General features: G+C 37.6%; 1 protein-coding gene across 3 annotated transcripts in view; it reads left to right on the top strand.

Annotated features, from left to right (window-relative positions):
- Nucleotides 1-17,663, top strand: part of GTF2E1 (general transcription factor IIE subunit 1) — a 37,958-nt gene extending 20,295 nt beyond the window's left edge. For all 3 annotated transcript variants that reach the window (XM_032150073.2, XM_058437440.1, XM_058437441.1), the window contains exons 3-5: nt 5,298-5,499; nt 10,990-11,231; nt 15,648-17,663. In XM_032150073.2, coding sequence (XP_032005964.1) covers nt 5,298-5,499; nt 10,990-11,231; nt 15,648-16,075 — 872 coding nt within the window. In that variant the 3' untranslated portion in view covers nt 16,076-17,663. The remainder of the gene's footprint in view (nt 1-5,297; nt 5,500-10,989; nt 11,232-15,647) is intronic.

Genomic DNA, 17,663 nt, shown 5'->3' with positions numbered 1-17,663 from the left:
GTATAATTCAGGATAGTATAGTGAATTTAGTCTTTTGAGACAGAAAGATTTGTATTTGAATCCAAGTTTAGTGATTTTTGTTTTCAAGCTATGACTTGGTAAACTTAACGCCTCTTAAGTGTTCATTTCCTTGTATGTCAGATTTGGATAGAATTATTGCATAGATTTGCTTCTGATGAATATATAGGAATATTTGTAAAGTAGCTGTCTTAGTTCTTTTTGTGGTTTCTGAGTATAGCTGATCAAACAAGTGTGTTGTTATAGAACTCCTTTTTTCCTCCTAACCCCATCATTTGTCAAGCTTTGCCTAAAGAATCTTTGTAGCCTTCATTTTCTCTCTGTTGCCACATTCTTAGATCTAGCTTGCATGTTCTCCCTTGCATGCCTTGGATTCACCATTTCTGGGTTTTGCCTTCTTGATCTTATATGTGGAAAGGGAAAAATTGTGCAGAGCTCTGAGTTTCAATTCCAGTTTCTTCTCTCATTCTTGAGTAGTATAGTCTATGTACACTACTTAGTGTAGAATGGTCTAGTTACAAGAAAAGTTGGGATGTTTTCATATTGCTTAACAGCAGCTCTCTAACAGGTGTAGGCCTCAGAATTCCTTGTGTAACTTTAAAAATTCTAATTCCTGGGCCCCACTCTGGACCTCTGGGATCAGCATTTGTGGCATGGAGCCTGAGTATAAATTCCACCGGGGATTTTTATGCAGACACTCAGTTAAGAACTGCCTTATTGGGAGGCCATCTCAAGCCACTCAGGCAGATCAATATATGTAAATATTAGTTTTTGTGACCTCAGTGTCTTCCCTAACACCCTTCTGTGGCTTTCCTATTACTAAAGAATAAAGTAAAAATGAAGCTTATCATTCAAGACCAATTTATGGTCACCCCAGTTTATCTTGTTAATTCTGTTTTTTTTTATCATTCGTTTTGATAACTGTTTTCCTATCAGACTGAAATTGCAGTCAATAAAAAACAGAATTAACAAGATAAACTTATGGTGACCATAAGTTTGGTCACCCCAGTTTATCTTGTTAATTCTGTTTTTTATCATTCTTTTTGATAACTGTTTTCCTATCAGACTGAAATTGCAGTCTAGCATCATTTTTCAACCACCCTACTTCTCTTATGATGATCTAGAATGTCCTGTTTCCTTACCTGTTCATCTTCTTCTTCATCTTTTATCTTCTAAACTATCTCAAAAAGGTTTACCTTCTCGGTAAGCTTTTCCTAGTGTCCTCAGCTAGAAGTCACGTTCCTTCTTTGAACTCCAAAACATTTGTGTACTTTAGTTTTTGCACTGATCCCTGATTGTTTTATCTCCAGACATCTTTCTTCCCTACTAAAGCTTCTTGCTGACCGCTTCTGTCTGTGTATGCCACCACCACTCTTTCAGTAGCATGGGTGCTTGCTTGGTACATAGTATGTGCTGGGTTTCCGTGTCCTCCTGCCCCTTGCCACTTGCCCCTTCTGATTTCAGGAAAACTGATTTGCATTTTTACAATGCGTAGTGAAATGTATAAAAAATGCTGCTGGTATACTAAACTGGTCTTAAGTCATTTTCCATAAAATGTCAAATTTCTTACTTTTCTTGCATTTTTTAGGGTCCAAGAAGAAAAATAAGAAATTCTACATTTGGCTTTGACAGGCTTCTCATTTACAACTAACGTTTTTGTGATAAACACAGGAGGACTCAGATGTCAGGCTAGCTTTTCCTTTTGTAGTATTTGCTAGATGTGGTAATTATTGGGAGACTATTCTCCATGGGTCTCTCACATGTTATGCATGTCTTGGCAAGCAGAGATACAGACTGACTGCTTTTTTCCTGGACTATCATTTTCAAGAATGTTTATATAACGAGCAGCCTTGGAAGACAGAGATAGTATTTCTCTTCAGAGCAAAGAGCAGGTTTGCTTATGGTCCAGTATAAAAAGTGTCTCCTTCCAGAGCATGTTTATATAGAGTTTATAGTAAGTAAGGATAATGCCACCCTCCAGTGCAAAGAATGGGCATGCTTATGCCCATTATAAAATATTTGAGTTCCTTTTAAGCTCAGGCTCTTTTTCCTGTAACACAGCCCATTGCATGTATAATTGTTACCTGGCCCTTCTATCGCACCCCATGGAAATTGGGGCATGGGGAACTGGCTTAAATACTGACACTGGCTACTGCTATTTCCTTGAGTAGTAAAGTTCTTTGTCTCTGACCTAGGGTCTTGTGTCTTCTGCCAGTATCCATGAAACTGGCAGAATAACTTGTTAGCTTACAAGTAGGGTAAAATCTCAGACCCTTCACAGTTCTTAGTAATAATGTTAAAGCTGCTCTTTTCATACCTGCAAAGTCAGCCCTTCTGTAAGTAACTTGTTAAGTTTGGTTGAGATTAGAATTTAGGTGCCTTATGACTATACACTTTGTTTATTTTTCCCCCTATTCTTTTTCATGAAAATAAATTACTCGAGTTAAAGGACTGTCATTCTGAGATTGTCCTTCTGTGAAATAATGGTATTAGTAGTGTTCTCTTTCTCTCTTTTCCCCAAATAAAAGCACTCCTGTTTTATGAGGATGAGCTACACTGACAAGCGTGTTGATTTGTTTACTTAAAGCTGAAGTTTGGAGTACATATTGTCTTAAAATGAGAAATGGGGTATTTGGGAGGACATTTTTTTAAAATTCAGGTATAACATGACTTTTTAATGATAAATTAGATAAATAATAAAGCATGTTGCATAATGATAATGCTAAGGGAAAAGAAAATGAAAGAGGATAAGATTGTTTGGGTGGACAAGACAGTATTGAAATTTTAGATAATGTTGGCTACGGAAGGCCTTACGGTGGCTTCTGAGTAAAGAACTGAAGTAAGTTTGGAGATGAGCCATGTGATTTTCTGGAGGGAAGGCATCTGGGTAGAGGGCACAGCAGTGCAAAGGCTCTGCAGCAGAGTGTGCCTGATGGGAAGCATTGAGGAGGCCACTTTGTGATGCTTTGAAAACAGATAATGAGAGGGTTGGAGTATTGACCTTTGTCTTAGCTGTGTTTCTGTACTTTACCCCAGAGCATTTGCTTTTATGTTTATATATTAAGCACCTTTCCATTTGAGAAATGGGATTCCTTTCTTCAAAAACATATTTGAAAACTACAGAACTAGATAACTCATCTTCCAAACTATTCTTAGTTCTCGTTGACAGTCTCTGTAGGTCCTTATTTTTCAACAGTCAATTTAAGTCCCAGTCTCACATTGGTGTGTTTTTTAATTCAGCAGGTATTCGAGAGCTATATTCAACCCTACTTTATGTGATTTATTTTTAAGCCCCCACATGATTATATTCCTTGCTTCTGTTGAAGAGAAGAGGCTGAGACAGCTTGGAACAGTTGGAGAATAATATAAGATAACATTCTACCTAAAACCTTTCTAGCCAAGGTTGCTTCTTACCCTTTGTTACCAAATATAAAAGCTAGTTTTCAACTCTTGTTGGCCTTTTAATATTAGGACCATACATTTCCTTGAAACATCATCCTATCACTCTGGTTGCACCATTTCTCTTTCTCAAGGATTCCTTATTCCTTGAGTTTATGCCTTAACTGCTTCTTCTCACTCTCCTTAATCTCTTCGGATGCTCCTATCTAGTATATGGCTTCAGTTACCACCTATAGGTTGATTCTCATATCTAAATTTGTAGTCCAAACCCCTCTCTTGAGCTGAATTGTTAGCATTTGTAATAAGTTGGCTTTTTACATGTTCATTTTTATATTTAAAGCAATTTGATATCTTTTACCTAAAAAAAAAAAAAAACAAAAACTTGTTCTTCATCTCTTTACTTTGGTATAATAGTATTCTTGTCCAGTTGATTAAGTTATAATCTTTATGTTGGTGGCCATTAGTCAAAGACTATCAGGTACACACCTGTAGTAAACAAAGTTAGGTTTATTGATGCTTTCTGCAGCAAGGGAAGCCACATACCATGGGGAAACCATGAAATGTTGGTAAGATGATGTTGGACAGACTTAGAGAATGTGGGCTTTTGTTGGGTAATTTTGGGGAGGATTCAGGGAAGTGATGAAGGTTTCCTTTGGATTGGATGCTGTGAAGAAGTGGGGATAATTCTATGATTGGGTATCTTAATCTTATCTAGGAGATGACAAGAACAGGGTGACGCTAAAACTAAGTGGTAAAGAAGCAGCAGTCACTTGTGCAAGATGGGACTTTTTTGTGGTTTGCATGGAGTCCTTGCTTTTGTCTGTTCTCAGACACAATTCCACAGTGGCTTGGGTTTGCCTCACTTTCATCATAGTCTGATGTTGGTGATCTGTGAGATCTTGTTTGACAGAAAAATGCCACACTCTAGCTGTGAGTGCTGAGCCACCTCCTAGCTGTGAAGGGCTGCATTTCTCTCTCTTTCTCACTTATTTGGGATAAATGTAGATTAGGTGGCATTTAGACAATAGGAAGATGTATTTTAGGGTATTTGAACAAATAATTTACATGCTATTGGCTATGTGTGAGGGCCAGTAAAGAAAATTATTATACTGGTAATGTATCAGTAGGATCTAGTGTTATGTTGAAGTAGAGATCACTTGGTTGTTTATTCTTTATGTATCAATCATGCATGGGGCCTTTTATAGCTAAATGTTTGAGTACTTAACTATTTGCCAGACACTAAGTACTTACATGTTCCCTTTTAATCTTTCAAGTAAGCTGAGTCAGAAAGGAAGGATGCATATTCCTGTCTTTGGGAATAAGAACCAAACTGAAAATCCAGGTGTGGCTAGTGGTGTAGACTGTTAAGTAATGTTTAAGAGTGTGAGTTTTAGCATAATAGATTGAATTGATTAGATACAAATGGTTAATAAATTTTAAAAAATAGCCTGTGACAATGTTCAGGATGACCAGAAACTCTTGGTTTTCCCCATAATGTAGGCCCAAATGTGTAATGTGAAAAAAAAAAAAAAAGAGAAAAGCTGCCGGGAAAGGGTACAAGTTGTGGTGGTAAGCGCTAAAGAATTTGGCTTTAAGTTAAAATAAATACATGTTAGAAATATTGTGATTAAAAACTATGCTGAAGTTAGGGATGAAATTACTTTGAAATACATCAAAAAGGATAGATGGATAGATATGTGATGAATAGCAAAATGCTAATTGTAGAATCTAAATGGTGGTCGCATGGCTGTTCACTGTGAAATTCTTTCAACCTTTGTGTATATTTGAAAGTTTTAATAATAAGATATTGGGAGAGAGTGGAGGTATAAACTGTCTGCTAAAGTCTTCTCTCTGACCTGAGATACTTGTTTCCTCTGTAGGAACTTTCCGCTGTACTTTTTGCCATACAGAGGTAGAAGAGGATGAATCAGCAATGCCCAAAAAAGATGCACGCACACTTTTGGCAAGGTTTAATGAACAAATTGAGCCCATTTATGCATTGCTTCGGGAGACAGAGGATGTGAACTTGGCCTATGAAATACTTGAGCCAGAACCCACAGAAATCCCAGCCCTGAAACAGAGGTGAGTGTAGGCCCTGTGCTCTTACTAAGAATGCTTTACAACCTGTTTTTGTTTTAACTACCTGTACCTCGGAGAACAAGAGTGGGTAATTTACTAGGAGACTCAAGACTGTAATGTTACATAGGTTTTCACTTGTGCCACATTTGTCTTATTAACATGTGCCTGTGATGAAATTTGTTTGTTCTAAATGCAGAACACTGTGGACTTTAGGCAAAAATCTTTAAATATTTAGGTTTGACTTCAAGTACTCATTCTGCTTGGGCCTGCAGCAACTCAGCCAATTGTTAGCTCATCCTAAATTAGTTGTGCTGCTTGGGGATATTTGAATTTTCCTAGCCAGCTTCTGAAGGCTGAAGTCCTTTAAGGAATTCAGCATTTTCTTTTTTGTTTTTGAAGCATTTTAACCACCTTTCTTTCTAAGTTGTAATTGCAACTTCCTTGAAAGTAAAGTATAGCTGGTGTTACCTATGGGTTAATACTCCTAACAGTGGCTCCCTATTTTTATCAGTGTTCCCTAATGTTTGAATTTCAGAGGTAGCCTTAGTTTTGCCATGCCAGAAAAAGTGGTTTATATTCTTTCTTGAAAAGCATAAATGAAAATTGGGGTCAGGGAGTGCTCTCCTACTCTACCCTTTTTTTTTCTCTCCCTCTTCCCAGCATCAATTAAGGGATATCTTTATTTAACCTTCACTTCACCCACTCCCTTCCATAAAGCTCAACAATCAGGCTCTATTTGTATAGTTTTTAGGAGCATTCTTAGTATTTTATTTCCTGTGGTACTGATGTTACAGAATAGCCAGTCCTGAGTAAATTGGGCTTCTTTTAGATGGTTCAAAGCAATCCAATTCTACAGAAAATTTTGCATCTGTAAGAGTTATGGATTTTCTAATCCAGTACCATGCGTCAGTTAGGATGCCTTTGCCTATGATAACAGAATATCCAACTCTAGTTGGAATTAGAATCCAGTCTAGAAGTAGATTGAACAATAAGAAAATTTGTCTTGCATGACTAGAAGTCTTGAAGTAGTATAGTTCAAAACTGGTTAATTTCACAGCTCAATTATATCTTCAGGGATCTAGATTTGTTCCATCTTTATACTCTGCTGAACTCAGCCTGTTGATTATCCTCTTGGGACCATGAGGGGAGCTAGCCTAAGATGGCCATGTATTTCTAGGTGTCACATGCAGATGAAAATGTCCAAATGCAGAAAAAGGGACTGTCCCTTCCTTGTGTCCTATTTTAAAACTGAAGAAAGGTTTCCCAGAGGGCCCCCTAGGATACTCTTATTTATCCCCCGATGTCTCACTGGCTACAATTGTTTTATATGCATATTTCTAAACCAGCAGCTGGCAAAGGAAATGGGATCACATGACTGGTACTTAGACTAGTTAAGGTACCTTCTAGGAGTGGGGAAGGTCCCAGAGCTCTTTGGAGCAAATTGCCATTGGTATTTTAATAAAACCAATAAGCAAAGAAAGAAAGGAGCCACAGTTGATAGGAAACTAATAACATCTGTATCACAGATAGCCTTAACTTTTGGTACCGGTTATTTATTTCTTTTTGTATAAGAAAAGGAATTCCTCTTTTGAAAAAGAAATTTATTTCTTTTTTTATCTTTTTCAGTCCTTTTAAGTTATATTGTAGCTCTAACATACAAGCTTATGAGAGAAATTGATTTTACAAAAATACAAAATTTTCTAAGCTTATGGATTATTTCATGTTGAAGTATGCATCAGTGTACTATCTGATTGCTTCCTACACAATATACTATCTGAATTATTCTGATGTTTCCTCTCCTACCTGTAGTTATTTGTCCTGTTTATCAAGATGCTGCCGCACTACAATAGCATTCAGTCACCACCACCACTGGCTTCCTGTCTCTAATGTTCTCCACCTACCACAATCCAGCTCCCCTTCCAGGATCTTTATTTCGATATCCCCCACTCACTGCAGGCCTGAGATGAGTCTTAGTGGTACAGTGACACCAGAGGCCCAACGGCAGCTCTCTGTATCAAGTCACCTTCTTCTTACCAGGAATGGTGGTGACTCCAGGGATGAAGAAGAACCAGGAAGTAGAGGAAATAAACTGATCAGGAAAAAAGGATACCAAACAATCTGGTCATTAAGAAAAAAGGGAGGAAATGGAGGCAGAGAAGAAAGACAGAATGGGGTTCCTAGAGCTGCCAGCCAGACCAAAGTAAAATCGTTTCCATGTGGTCAGAAAAAAAACCATTAGGTTAGAAGATGTTACCCAGGTTATAATATCCCCACCAAAGCATTTGACAAATTCCACTGCTTGGATATAACATCCTGGAGGTGGTATTGATTTGGCCTTTCTGTACTATATGAGTATGAAGTTTTGAAATGGCCCATCCTGCCCCAAGGATGTAATAGTCCATCCTGCCTCAGTACAAGAGAAGAGGCACCAATAGAATGGTATGGGAGCTCAGAGATGATAGGTTTTTTTTTTTTTTAAATAAGTGGCAATATTATTAGTTTGATTACTGATCTGTAATGGGTTAAATTCTAGCTTGTCCCTAGATCAGAAACCAGGGGCTACCTCTGCAGAACTATCAGTAGGCCTAACCCAAGAGTTGATAGACAATTGTATCCTTTCAGCAAGTCAACCTATTGATGATATATAAAAATCTTCCTGTCTTTCTAGAGTGGAATTCCTTGCTAGTAACCTTCCCTTATTCATCATGTCTTAACACTTACCTTAAAGATTTTTAAAAATTTAGTTTTGAAATAATATTCCCCTCTTATCTCTAAGTAAGAGTTATATCTTTTAAAAGTTCTAAAATTTCTTAAATAATATACAAAGATTCAAATATGAATTGTCATTTTTGTCATCTTCAATTAAAATTGTTCCAAATTTTAAAATTTGACTTATGGTCAAATGTCTGCTGCCTCAAACTGGAATAAAACCCATCTTGAATTTCTATGACAGAATACTGAAAACAAAAGACTTTTTAAAAGTACTCTTGTGTTAACATTTATTTTAATTCTGTTCTTTTCTGTCTAGCTTTCTTGTTTTTCTCAAAGTACTCCTCATACCTTCATAAGATAGTCTTTGTAGTCAATGCTAAAGATAGAGAATAGAGAAAAACTCTGTGTTCAGGATTATATATAAAGAGAAACAGTAACCTCAGAGTGAGTGAGTCATTTAAGTCTGGATCAAGGAAAGATAAGGATGTGGTTGGCCCGATCAGAGAAGTATGCCTATTCTGTCTCTCCCAGGTGGGGTTAGCTAACTCAGGGAGAAACATTTTTGGAGGTGGCAGATATATAGAGCAGGCTCAGCACATCAAGATGGGGATGTTGGCTGAGGATAGAAGAGGCGTTGAAAGGAGTCAGAGAGACAAATGGGTGCGGGAGGAGAGGCCAGAATGTAGAGTAAGCACAGAAACATAAAAAACCAGATCAGACCAAGAGAGAAGAGAAAGAAAAGTGAATGCCGAAGGAGGCAAAAGTTCAAAAAGCCAACCTATACAAAGTAAGCAGCATCATATTACAGTGAAGGCAGCCACATAGCCTTTAAAAGACCACACAGAACAAATAGAAGATAGAGAATGACTAGGGACAGTTAATGGTTAAACTGAGATGAACAAGAAATGATACACAAAGTAACATCAATGAATGCAGAAAGAAATAGCAGAGAGAAACCAGTTATTTGCAATTGTAGCATAAGACTTCAGAATGTAGCAAAAAAAAAAAAAAAAAAAAATAGATGGATTGGATATATTTACAGAGAGATGCCTCATAGGCCTAGACTTAGAGTGGAGAGCAAATAACTGGTAGAAAGTAGGAGCAGTGAGGAGGCAAAAGAAGTGATTGAGACGTGGAACAGGTAGAACAGGCACCAGGAAGAAAAAGGCTGTGGGAGAAAGTGGTTTACAAAGTAGCCCTGGGCACAGAGGTGGAATAATGAAAAGAATGCAAACGCAGTACCTGGAAGGCATGGATTAAATGACTGGATCAGTGTGGGTTAGGCAACTGGAGATAACATTATTTTTTTGTTGTGCAAGTAGCAGGGCCCTATAGATATCCAGAGGCAGGACAGGATAGGTGGGATAAGCTAAGCCCAAGTTTACCTCCAGAGGATGGTCAGAAACACAGTGTAATTAGGGAAAGATGTGATAGGCTAATCAGATACATGACACAGACCTCAGCCAAGTATGAGTTAGAAAACCCCAATAGATAAGAATTGGACCCAGAAAGAAGTGAAGAGTAAGGGAGTAAGCAGAGATGAAGTAAGACAAAAGTGAAGGCAAAATAGTGAATGGCTTAGGAGGAAAGACTAATGAAGTATTTATTAGATTCAGAATGAGTCGGGGCTCCACACGGGATAATTCAGGATCCATGGAAAAGAGTGAGAAAAACGGACAAAAAATAAAGGAGAAACATGAGGCCAGGTCAGTCATGGACACTGAAAGAAACACCCAAAAGGTTTGGAGTGAGCAGGCAGTTCAAGAAACATGAAGATGGTTACAGGATAAAAAATAGCTGGACAGAGAGGGAGGTGGAGAAGCATACATAGAAGTTGAAGTGGAAAGCATCAGTAGCAGGCAGAGAAAGGCATGAGCTCAGACAGAGAATTAGGCATATTCAAAAGAATTTGGAACAGATTGAGAGTGAAACAGGCAGGTAAAATGGGGAACCATCAGAAATACTGAAAACTTGGCCTAACACAGAGGTGGGGGGGAACATAAGTGACTAGAAGATAAGGAAATGATCAGACTTGGAACAGGCTAACAGACAAAGAAGATCATGGGTGGTAAAAGTAAAAAGCAAAATAAAATAGACTGAGAAAAACAGACCATTGTTACTGCAGAGTAGAATCAGTGGTTGGAGATGGATACAGAGTATCAGCACAGATGTGGAGATAGAAACATACAACTCCATAGAAAAGCAGCTAGTCTGTGCAGAGGGTTATACCTTACTGCTTGAGTGGTGGGAGAAGAACATTGGTTGAGGTCAGGCTTTGTAGAATAGTTTTCTAGCTTTTTCCATGATCAGCACACAAAAGAAAGGAAAAAGCACACAGAACCACTTTGAATTATTCTGGGTTGAGCTGAGATAACATTTTTAAAAATACAGTGTGTTTTGTTTTTGTTTTTTAAACAAAATACTGGGAGAGATTTTTGTCAGACTAGTGGCTTTAAGTAGATGATGTCACCATATCACTTTCTCCTTCTCCAAGTATTAATAGATTTATTGAAACATCTTAAATCTATAAAACCTCAGTCATTTACACCAGAGGATCCCATGTTTGAGGAACTTAAATATAAATATGATGTGTTTTTCTAACATATGCATCTTTTACCCTGAGGTATAGAAGCACTTTCTTGGAATTGTTAAAGCATGTGTGCATGATTGCTAGATAGCATTTACATGTAGTATTTCAGTAATTGCCTCCCTAGCTGCCCTTCTTTTCCAACACCAAGACATTAATTTTTCTTCTTCCTATACTCCTCTATTTTTATATAGCAAGGACCATGCAGCAACTACTGCTGGAGCTGCTAGCCTAGCAGGTGGGCACCACCGGGAAGCATGGGCCACCAAAGGTCCTTCCTATGAAGACTTATACACTCAGAATGTTGTCATTAATATGGATGACCAAGAAGATCTTCATCGAGCCTCACTGGAAGGGAAATCTGCCAAAGAGAGGCCCATTTGGTTGAGAGAAAGCACTGTCCAAGGGGCATATAGTTCTGAAGATATGAAAGAAGGTAAGAGTAGAAGTCAGTAAAATGGATGTGTCTTGGGTTCAGTAGAACATGAACTTGGCTTAGTGGGAAACTGCCTGGGCAATTCTGGATCTGTTCTACAGAACAATTAATTGTATTATATTAGGAAGTAAGAAATTGAGCAATAAGATAAAAGCCAACTGGTATACTTGCATTGCCCTTCAACTTAGTGAAAATAACAAATAGCCTTTTAAATTTTCATTTTTAGATTTGAAAAATTGTCATCTTTTTATCTTAATTTCTTGGAAACATGCTATCTATTGTTTTCAAGGTAGCCATACTCACTTTTCCTTTAATCTTATATTACCCTGACTTATATGCATTTAATGTTTCTGAATTGGGAGCCAAAACTATACACTACCCCAAACTTTATGTTGTCTCTTCATAAATACCAAGAAGTGTGTGCTACCTGAAATATATACAAAGAGACCACATGAATAAAGGATTGAGCATTCTCACAGTCCAAGATGGTTAGCAGAACTTTGTTCTAGAGGATTTTGGAAATTTCTGAGCCCTAAAGGGTTAAGAATTGCATACTAATCTTCAGAAGTTAGAGAACTGCAAGATTTTACTTTTTAAGTTTTAGTCTAAGTTACTGCTTTCAAGACTTTGAGTGATAATGGTTTAGGAGTATGTAGAAAATGGGAGGCAAAAATGGATGACGATGACGCAAGCTAGAAAGTAGAGAGGAGGGGTGTCTCTATTTCTGGCTGAATTTTATCAGTGTAACAATCTATGTGCCACTACTCCCAAGTTAATATATCGTTACTAACTTATCACCTGAGTTTGGTGATATGTTAGTGCCAAAGAATAATCAGTAACTGAAAACCACTTGTTTTTTGGCCTTTCTCCTAGCCTCTTTTCCCTTCATAATTAGCATTTAGTATATGTGTATACTAGAAATTGTGAAGGTAATGTGGAGTTTGGTAGTGATGGTAAAGCAGGTAATACCTCTACTGTGATTCTCTTTGATATATTAATTTTAATAAGAAAAAGTTTTCCAAGGCAACTGTACTTTACCCTCCTTCTTCCTCACTGATTAACCTGCCATGTTGGTATTTTTTGATGGAGTCTCGCTCTGTTGCCTAGGTTGGAGTACAGTGGTGCGATCTCGGCTCACTGAAACCTCTGCTTTCCGTGTTCTAGTGATTCTCTTGCCTCAGCCTCCTGAGTAGCTGGAATTGGGTGCAAGCCACCATGGCCAGCTAATTTTTGTATTTTTAGTAGAGATGGGGTTTTGCCATGTTGTCCAGGCTGTTCTCAAACTCCTGACCTCAAGTGATCTGCCCGCCTCGGCCTCCCAAAGTGCTGGGATTACAGGCATGAGCCACTGTGCCCAGCCTGTTGTGTTATTTAGATTGAAGTTGTTTTAGATTATACAGTAGTTAGGCTATACTACTATTTAATAAATTTGTTTTCCCCAACTTGGCTTCTTGCCGGTTCTTAAAGCAGCCTTCTTTTCTTTGAACTTAGGAAGAAAACTGAATAAAATAAAATTATTATTAACCAACATTATATATTAAGCTCATAAGTTTAACATTCTAGTTTACAGTTCCTAGAATGATAGAATATGAATCGTATGGGCCTTAAATAAGTTATCTGGTCTACTTAAGTTTTGTAAATATTTATTTCTACATAAAATAGGATAGTATGTTGTCATGTCTAAATTTGTCTTAAGTTTCTTGATAGTAGAGCAGACTCTATCCAGTGAATGTATGAAGTGGGTCTTACACTTGATTTTCTTCAAACTTCAAGTCATGTTAATATCTTTCACAATTGTATCGGCTTCAGTCATGTTCTCATTACTATACTGAAGAAAGTTCTAATTCCTTTTGATTCTGTTTTCCTTAAACAGTTCTCTTTTCTACTGCTGCCACCTCCTACAGTTTTTGTTTATTTTTGTCTTTTTCTGGACCATCTCTAATTGTGATATACTTTACTTGAGACATAATGACCAGAATGATACATGTTGTTCATGCATGGATTCACCATTGATTTGAGTTTTATTTCCAGTATCTTTCTGGTTTTTACTTGAGATTTTGTTTGTTGCTTTGGTTCTGGAAGCATTTTAAGACCAAAAACTTCTAGAAACATGTAGAGGTACTTTTTAGGTTCTTCTGTGCCTTGAATCCAATAGCTTGGATCATATCTTTCAGTATATTTTAGATTATTTTTCTGTAGGCTGATTTTCTTGCACTTGCTGAAATAGAAATAGATCTGCTACTTTTCTGCCCACGTATACAACCTTCAGCTCTTCTTATATTTTTTTCCTGCAACTTGGCCTTTCAGTACCCACAATTGCTTAGCATCAATTCCGTGAATACAGTTTCCCAGTATACATCTTCCTTGTAATTTATAACTCTGTTGAAAAAGACTGTTCCTAGAACCACTGTTTCTACTTTACCATCCAGAAATTTGCTCATTTATCCTTGTTTTTTGTTTTCTGACTTCATCTGTAACAGAGTAATTCTTTTTTTCTCCAAACCTCTCAAGACCCTTGTCAGAAATCTGTTACATGTGACTTAATTTAGTTTACAAAACTAATTTTCTTTTTCCCTAATTTTATATTTAAACATTAATCAAAATACTGTGTTGATATTATTGAACTATTTGGAACATTCTTTTAGAAGCAATTATTGTCTTAAAGGCTTGCATGCATTCATTACCTTCTTTTCTTTCTGTTGTAATGCTGCATTGGCAGTAAGCTCTAGGGAGGAGGTTCAGCCTTTGACAATATTTTGAAGTAGTTAAATTTGATTTTAACTCTCATTTTGACAGTCGTGTTATCAAAAGCCTCTTTTCTCTGACCTAAACTTTTAACTTGTCTGCTTCTGTTTCCCTTTTTGTCTCTTATCTGCCTAGTATCTCATTTTAGGAGTTCTATGCTTTCTAAAATGTCCAGGGATTTAGCTAATTCATTTTAATGTGTTAATGAGAAGATGCTTTCACTTTATCCATAGTCAGAATTGACCATTTCTGAGTCTTCTCTTGATGATGATGATGCCGATGATGATGATGATGCCGATGATGATGATGATGATAGATAACACTATTCTAAGTGCCAGGCCCATTTTAGACACTTCACAGATATTCACTTAATCCCCACAGTAATCTGGTGAAGTAAATACTATTTTCCCCCTTTCTGTACTTGAGAACATTGAAGCGGAGAGATGAAATAACTTGGCCAAAATCATACAGCTAAATAGTGTTAGGATTTGAATCAGGGAGTCAGGTTCCAAACAATACTTTAAATCTTTTTATATATTTTAAATGGCAGTATGTTTGGTAGTATTATCAGAATGCAGAATGCAGATGGTTTTCTTAAATATTTCATCCGCAGTATATCAGGTAAGATATGTACACAAAATGATAGGAGGTGTGTGGTGAGAGAAGCTTCATTCCTAAAATTAGATTCCTTTTTTAATAAAGAGTTTGAAGTATGCTTAGTTTGCTTCATGAAAATAAAACTCACATTTATTCACTCATTTGTCAAATGTTTATTCAGTGCCTAACAGAGTGGCAGGTACTATCTAGGTAAATGGGATATATCCATGAATAAACAAGACAAATATCTGTTCTGGTAGAACCTACATCCTTGGAAACGGGGTGACAAAGACAATAGATGTAAGTTATTCATTATGTTAGGAAATAAGTGCTATGGGGGAAAAATAGAGCATTGGGAATGTAGGGATGGGATACATTTAAAAGGTAACATTTGAATAAAGACATGAAAGATGGAAGGAAATTAGCTGTGTGAGTACCTAAAGGAAAAATATTCCAGGCAGCGGGAACAGGCAGTGCAAAGGCCCTGAGGTAGGAGTGTGTCTGATATGTACGAGGAATACCACAGAGGCTACTGTGGCTAGACAAGAATGAGCAGGGGAAAGAAGTAAGAGGTAGATGATCAGGAAGGATTCCAGATGATTTGGGACCCTATAGGCCATTGCAAAGCTTTTGGCTTTTACCTTGAGTGAGATAAAGAGCCATGTTTTGATTTTCTATTATGCCAGCTACTGTAGTCGATTCTTCATAGACATTATCTTACATGTTTTTGTCCAGAACCTTAGAAAGTAGATGCTTTTATCACCTCATTTTATAGAAAAAGGTATTGAAGTTTAGAGATTAAATAACTTGCCCAAGATGCTTGCATATAGAAGAACCAGGATTCAAATCTATGCTATAATACTCTTAAAGCCGGTGTACTTGACCATTATGCTACTTAAGCTCCAGTTTGTAAGAAATACTTTGAATATTTTATGGATAGCAGCTCAAAAATGGAACCAGTGAAGTCTGTTATTTTATCGTATTATTTAAATATATGTTAAAATATTGTTTATATGTTATAAAGAAATGCCATTTATATTTAAGGATATTGACTTTCTGAGTTTTACTCCCCAGGGGGCGTAGATATGGACGCATTTCAGGAGCGTGAGGAAGGCCGTGCTGGGCCTGATGACAACGAAGAGGTCATGCGAGCACTGCTCATTCATGAGAAAAAGACTTCCTCTGCCATGGCTGGTTCAGTGGGAGCAGCTGCTCCAGTGACCACTGCCAATGGCAGTGACTCGGAAAGCGAGACCAGTGAGTCAGATGATGATTCTCCACCCCGTCCGGCAGCTGTGGCTATGCATAAACGAGAAGAGGATGAAGAGGAAGATGACGAGTTTGAAGAAGTAGCAGATGACCCAATTGTCATGGTGGCTGGCCGTCCGTTCTCCTACAGTGAAGTGAGCCAACGGCCAGAGCTAGTGGCCCAGATGACACCAGAAGAAAAGGAAGCATATATAGCAATGGGACAACGCATGTTTGAGGACCTCTTTGAGTGAGCTTTCCCTACTTCTTTCTCCTTTCTCTAATGCTCAGTTCAAAAAGAAATGTCTCATTTTTGAAGAAAAGTATTTAAGTGGCTTTCTGCCCCTCTTGATGTAAACAACTGTCGATCCTTGTGCAAAGAATGATGGTAGAGAGTTTGACTTTTATGCCAGAAACTTTCCCAGCAAGGTAGGGTGCTGGGAATCCTACCCTTCCTTGCTGTCACTACAGTATTTATATTTTACTGTATTTTCTTTTTTTTTTTTGAGACGAAGTCTCACTCTTGTCCGCCAGGCTGCAGTGCAATGGTGCGATCTCGGCTCACTGCAACCTCTGCCTCCTGGGTTCAAGCGATTCTTCTGCCTCAGCCTCCTGAGTAGCTGGGATTACAGGCGCCCGCCACCACGCCTGGCTAATTTTTTGTATTTTTAGTAGAGCCAGGGTTTCCCCGTGTTAGCCAGGATGATCTCGATCTCCTGACCTCGTGATCCACCCGCCTCGGCCTCCCAAAGTGCTGTATTTTCTTATCTAATTTTTTTCTTGCCTTATTAAGACATAATTTTCTCCCTTCTGAAATGAGTGAGGGAAGTTCATAAGGTAAATCCTTCCCATCCATCTGTTCACTACAATGGGTTACAATAATTCACTGATCACATCCATTTTATCTGTTCTAGCCAGGCATTCCAAATAATTTCTTATACTGCTGCCCACCAAAGCAGCTTGCCAACAGTCAAATCATTGATTGGGGGAAAAATCCTGAAACTTGCTTAGAATTTGAGCATTTCCTCAAAATTAAGATGGGGCAATATGTAAGGGGAGGTGGGAGTGTGTGTGGAAGGGGGATAGATATACTTGAGTCTCATGATTAATGTCTAAACCAGAATTTGTGTCTTTAGAACTGACCAGACTGGTAGATTTTATTGTATTGCTTAATGTCTTTTGGTTTGGATTTAGGATGATAGAAAACAGAAAGTATAATTGGTAAACCCTTAGGAAGAAATTAGAAAAACATGGACATAAGACAAGAAGTCTGTGTAAAGGGTTGAAGAGTGACAAGCATTGGGAACAGTGCCTTAGAACTGTGTCAGTTAGTCTGATTTGGAAATCCTTTACATAAAGCTGAGACTGGTTCTGGTTTTGTTCCCTTTGGGTACAGACCTCTTGTCAGTGCTATAAATTGTTTAATGAGGCCATTCCAGCAGAAATAACAGAATAATTGATTACTCTTCTCTCTCTCTGTCACTCTCCCTCTTTCTAAACATCATTGAAGGCTGTCTCTCTTTTAATTCTTGTCAGACATGGTATTTTAGGGTGAATCCAGTATACCATTGAGCATTGTAACCTCAAGAAACAGTTTATTTTGGGTTCTGATATGTAGCATGGTATTTTCCCTAAGGCAGAACTTTAAAAATAAAGAACTTTCACACAAGGGTCTATAACAATTGTATATCTTACAATATTTTTCGTTGCATTGTAATTTTTAAGTATTTATCATTTTATAGTACACGTGTAAAGAATATATGAGCCTTGTATGGAGTGATGTTTCATTTACCTGGGTTGTATTAATGACTGAATGTTGACAATAAATCTGTTTTATACTGA

The sequence above is a fragment of the Hylobates moloch genome, unplaced genomic scaffold, assembly GCF_009828535.3.
Source record: "Hylobates moloch isolate HMO894 unplaced genomic scaffold, HMol_V3 SCAFFOLD_4, whole genome shotgun sequence".
Classification (NCBI taxonomy): domain Eukaryota; kingdom Metazoa; phylum Chordata; class Mammalia; order Primates; family Hylobatidae; genus Hylobates; species Hylobates moloch.
The sequence above is the reverse complement of the archived record's forward strand: the minus strand, read 5'-3'. Positions and strand labels throughout refer to the sequence as shown.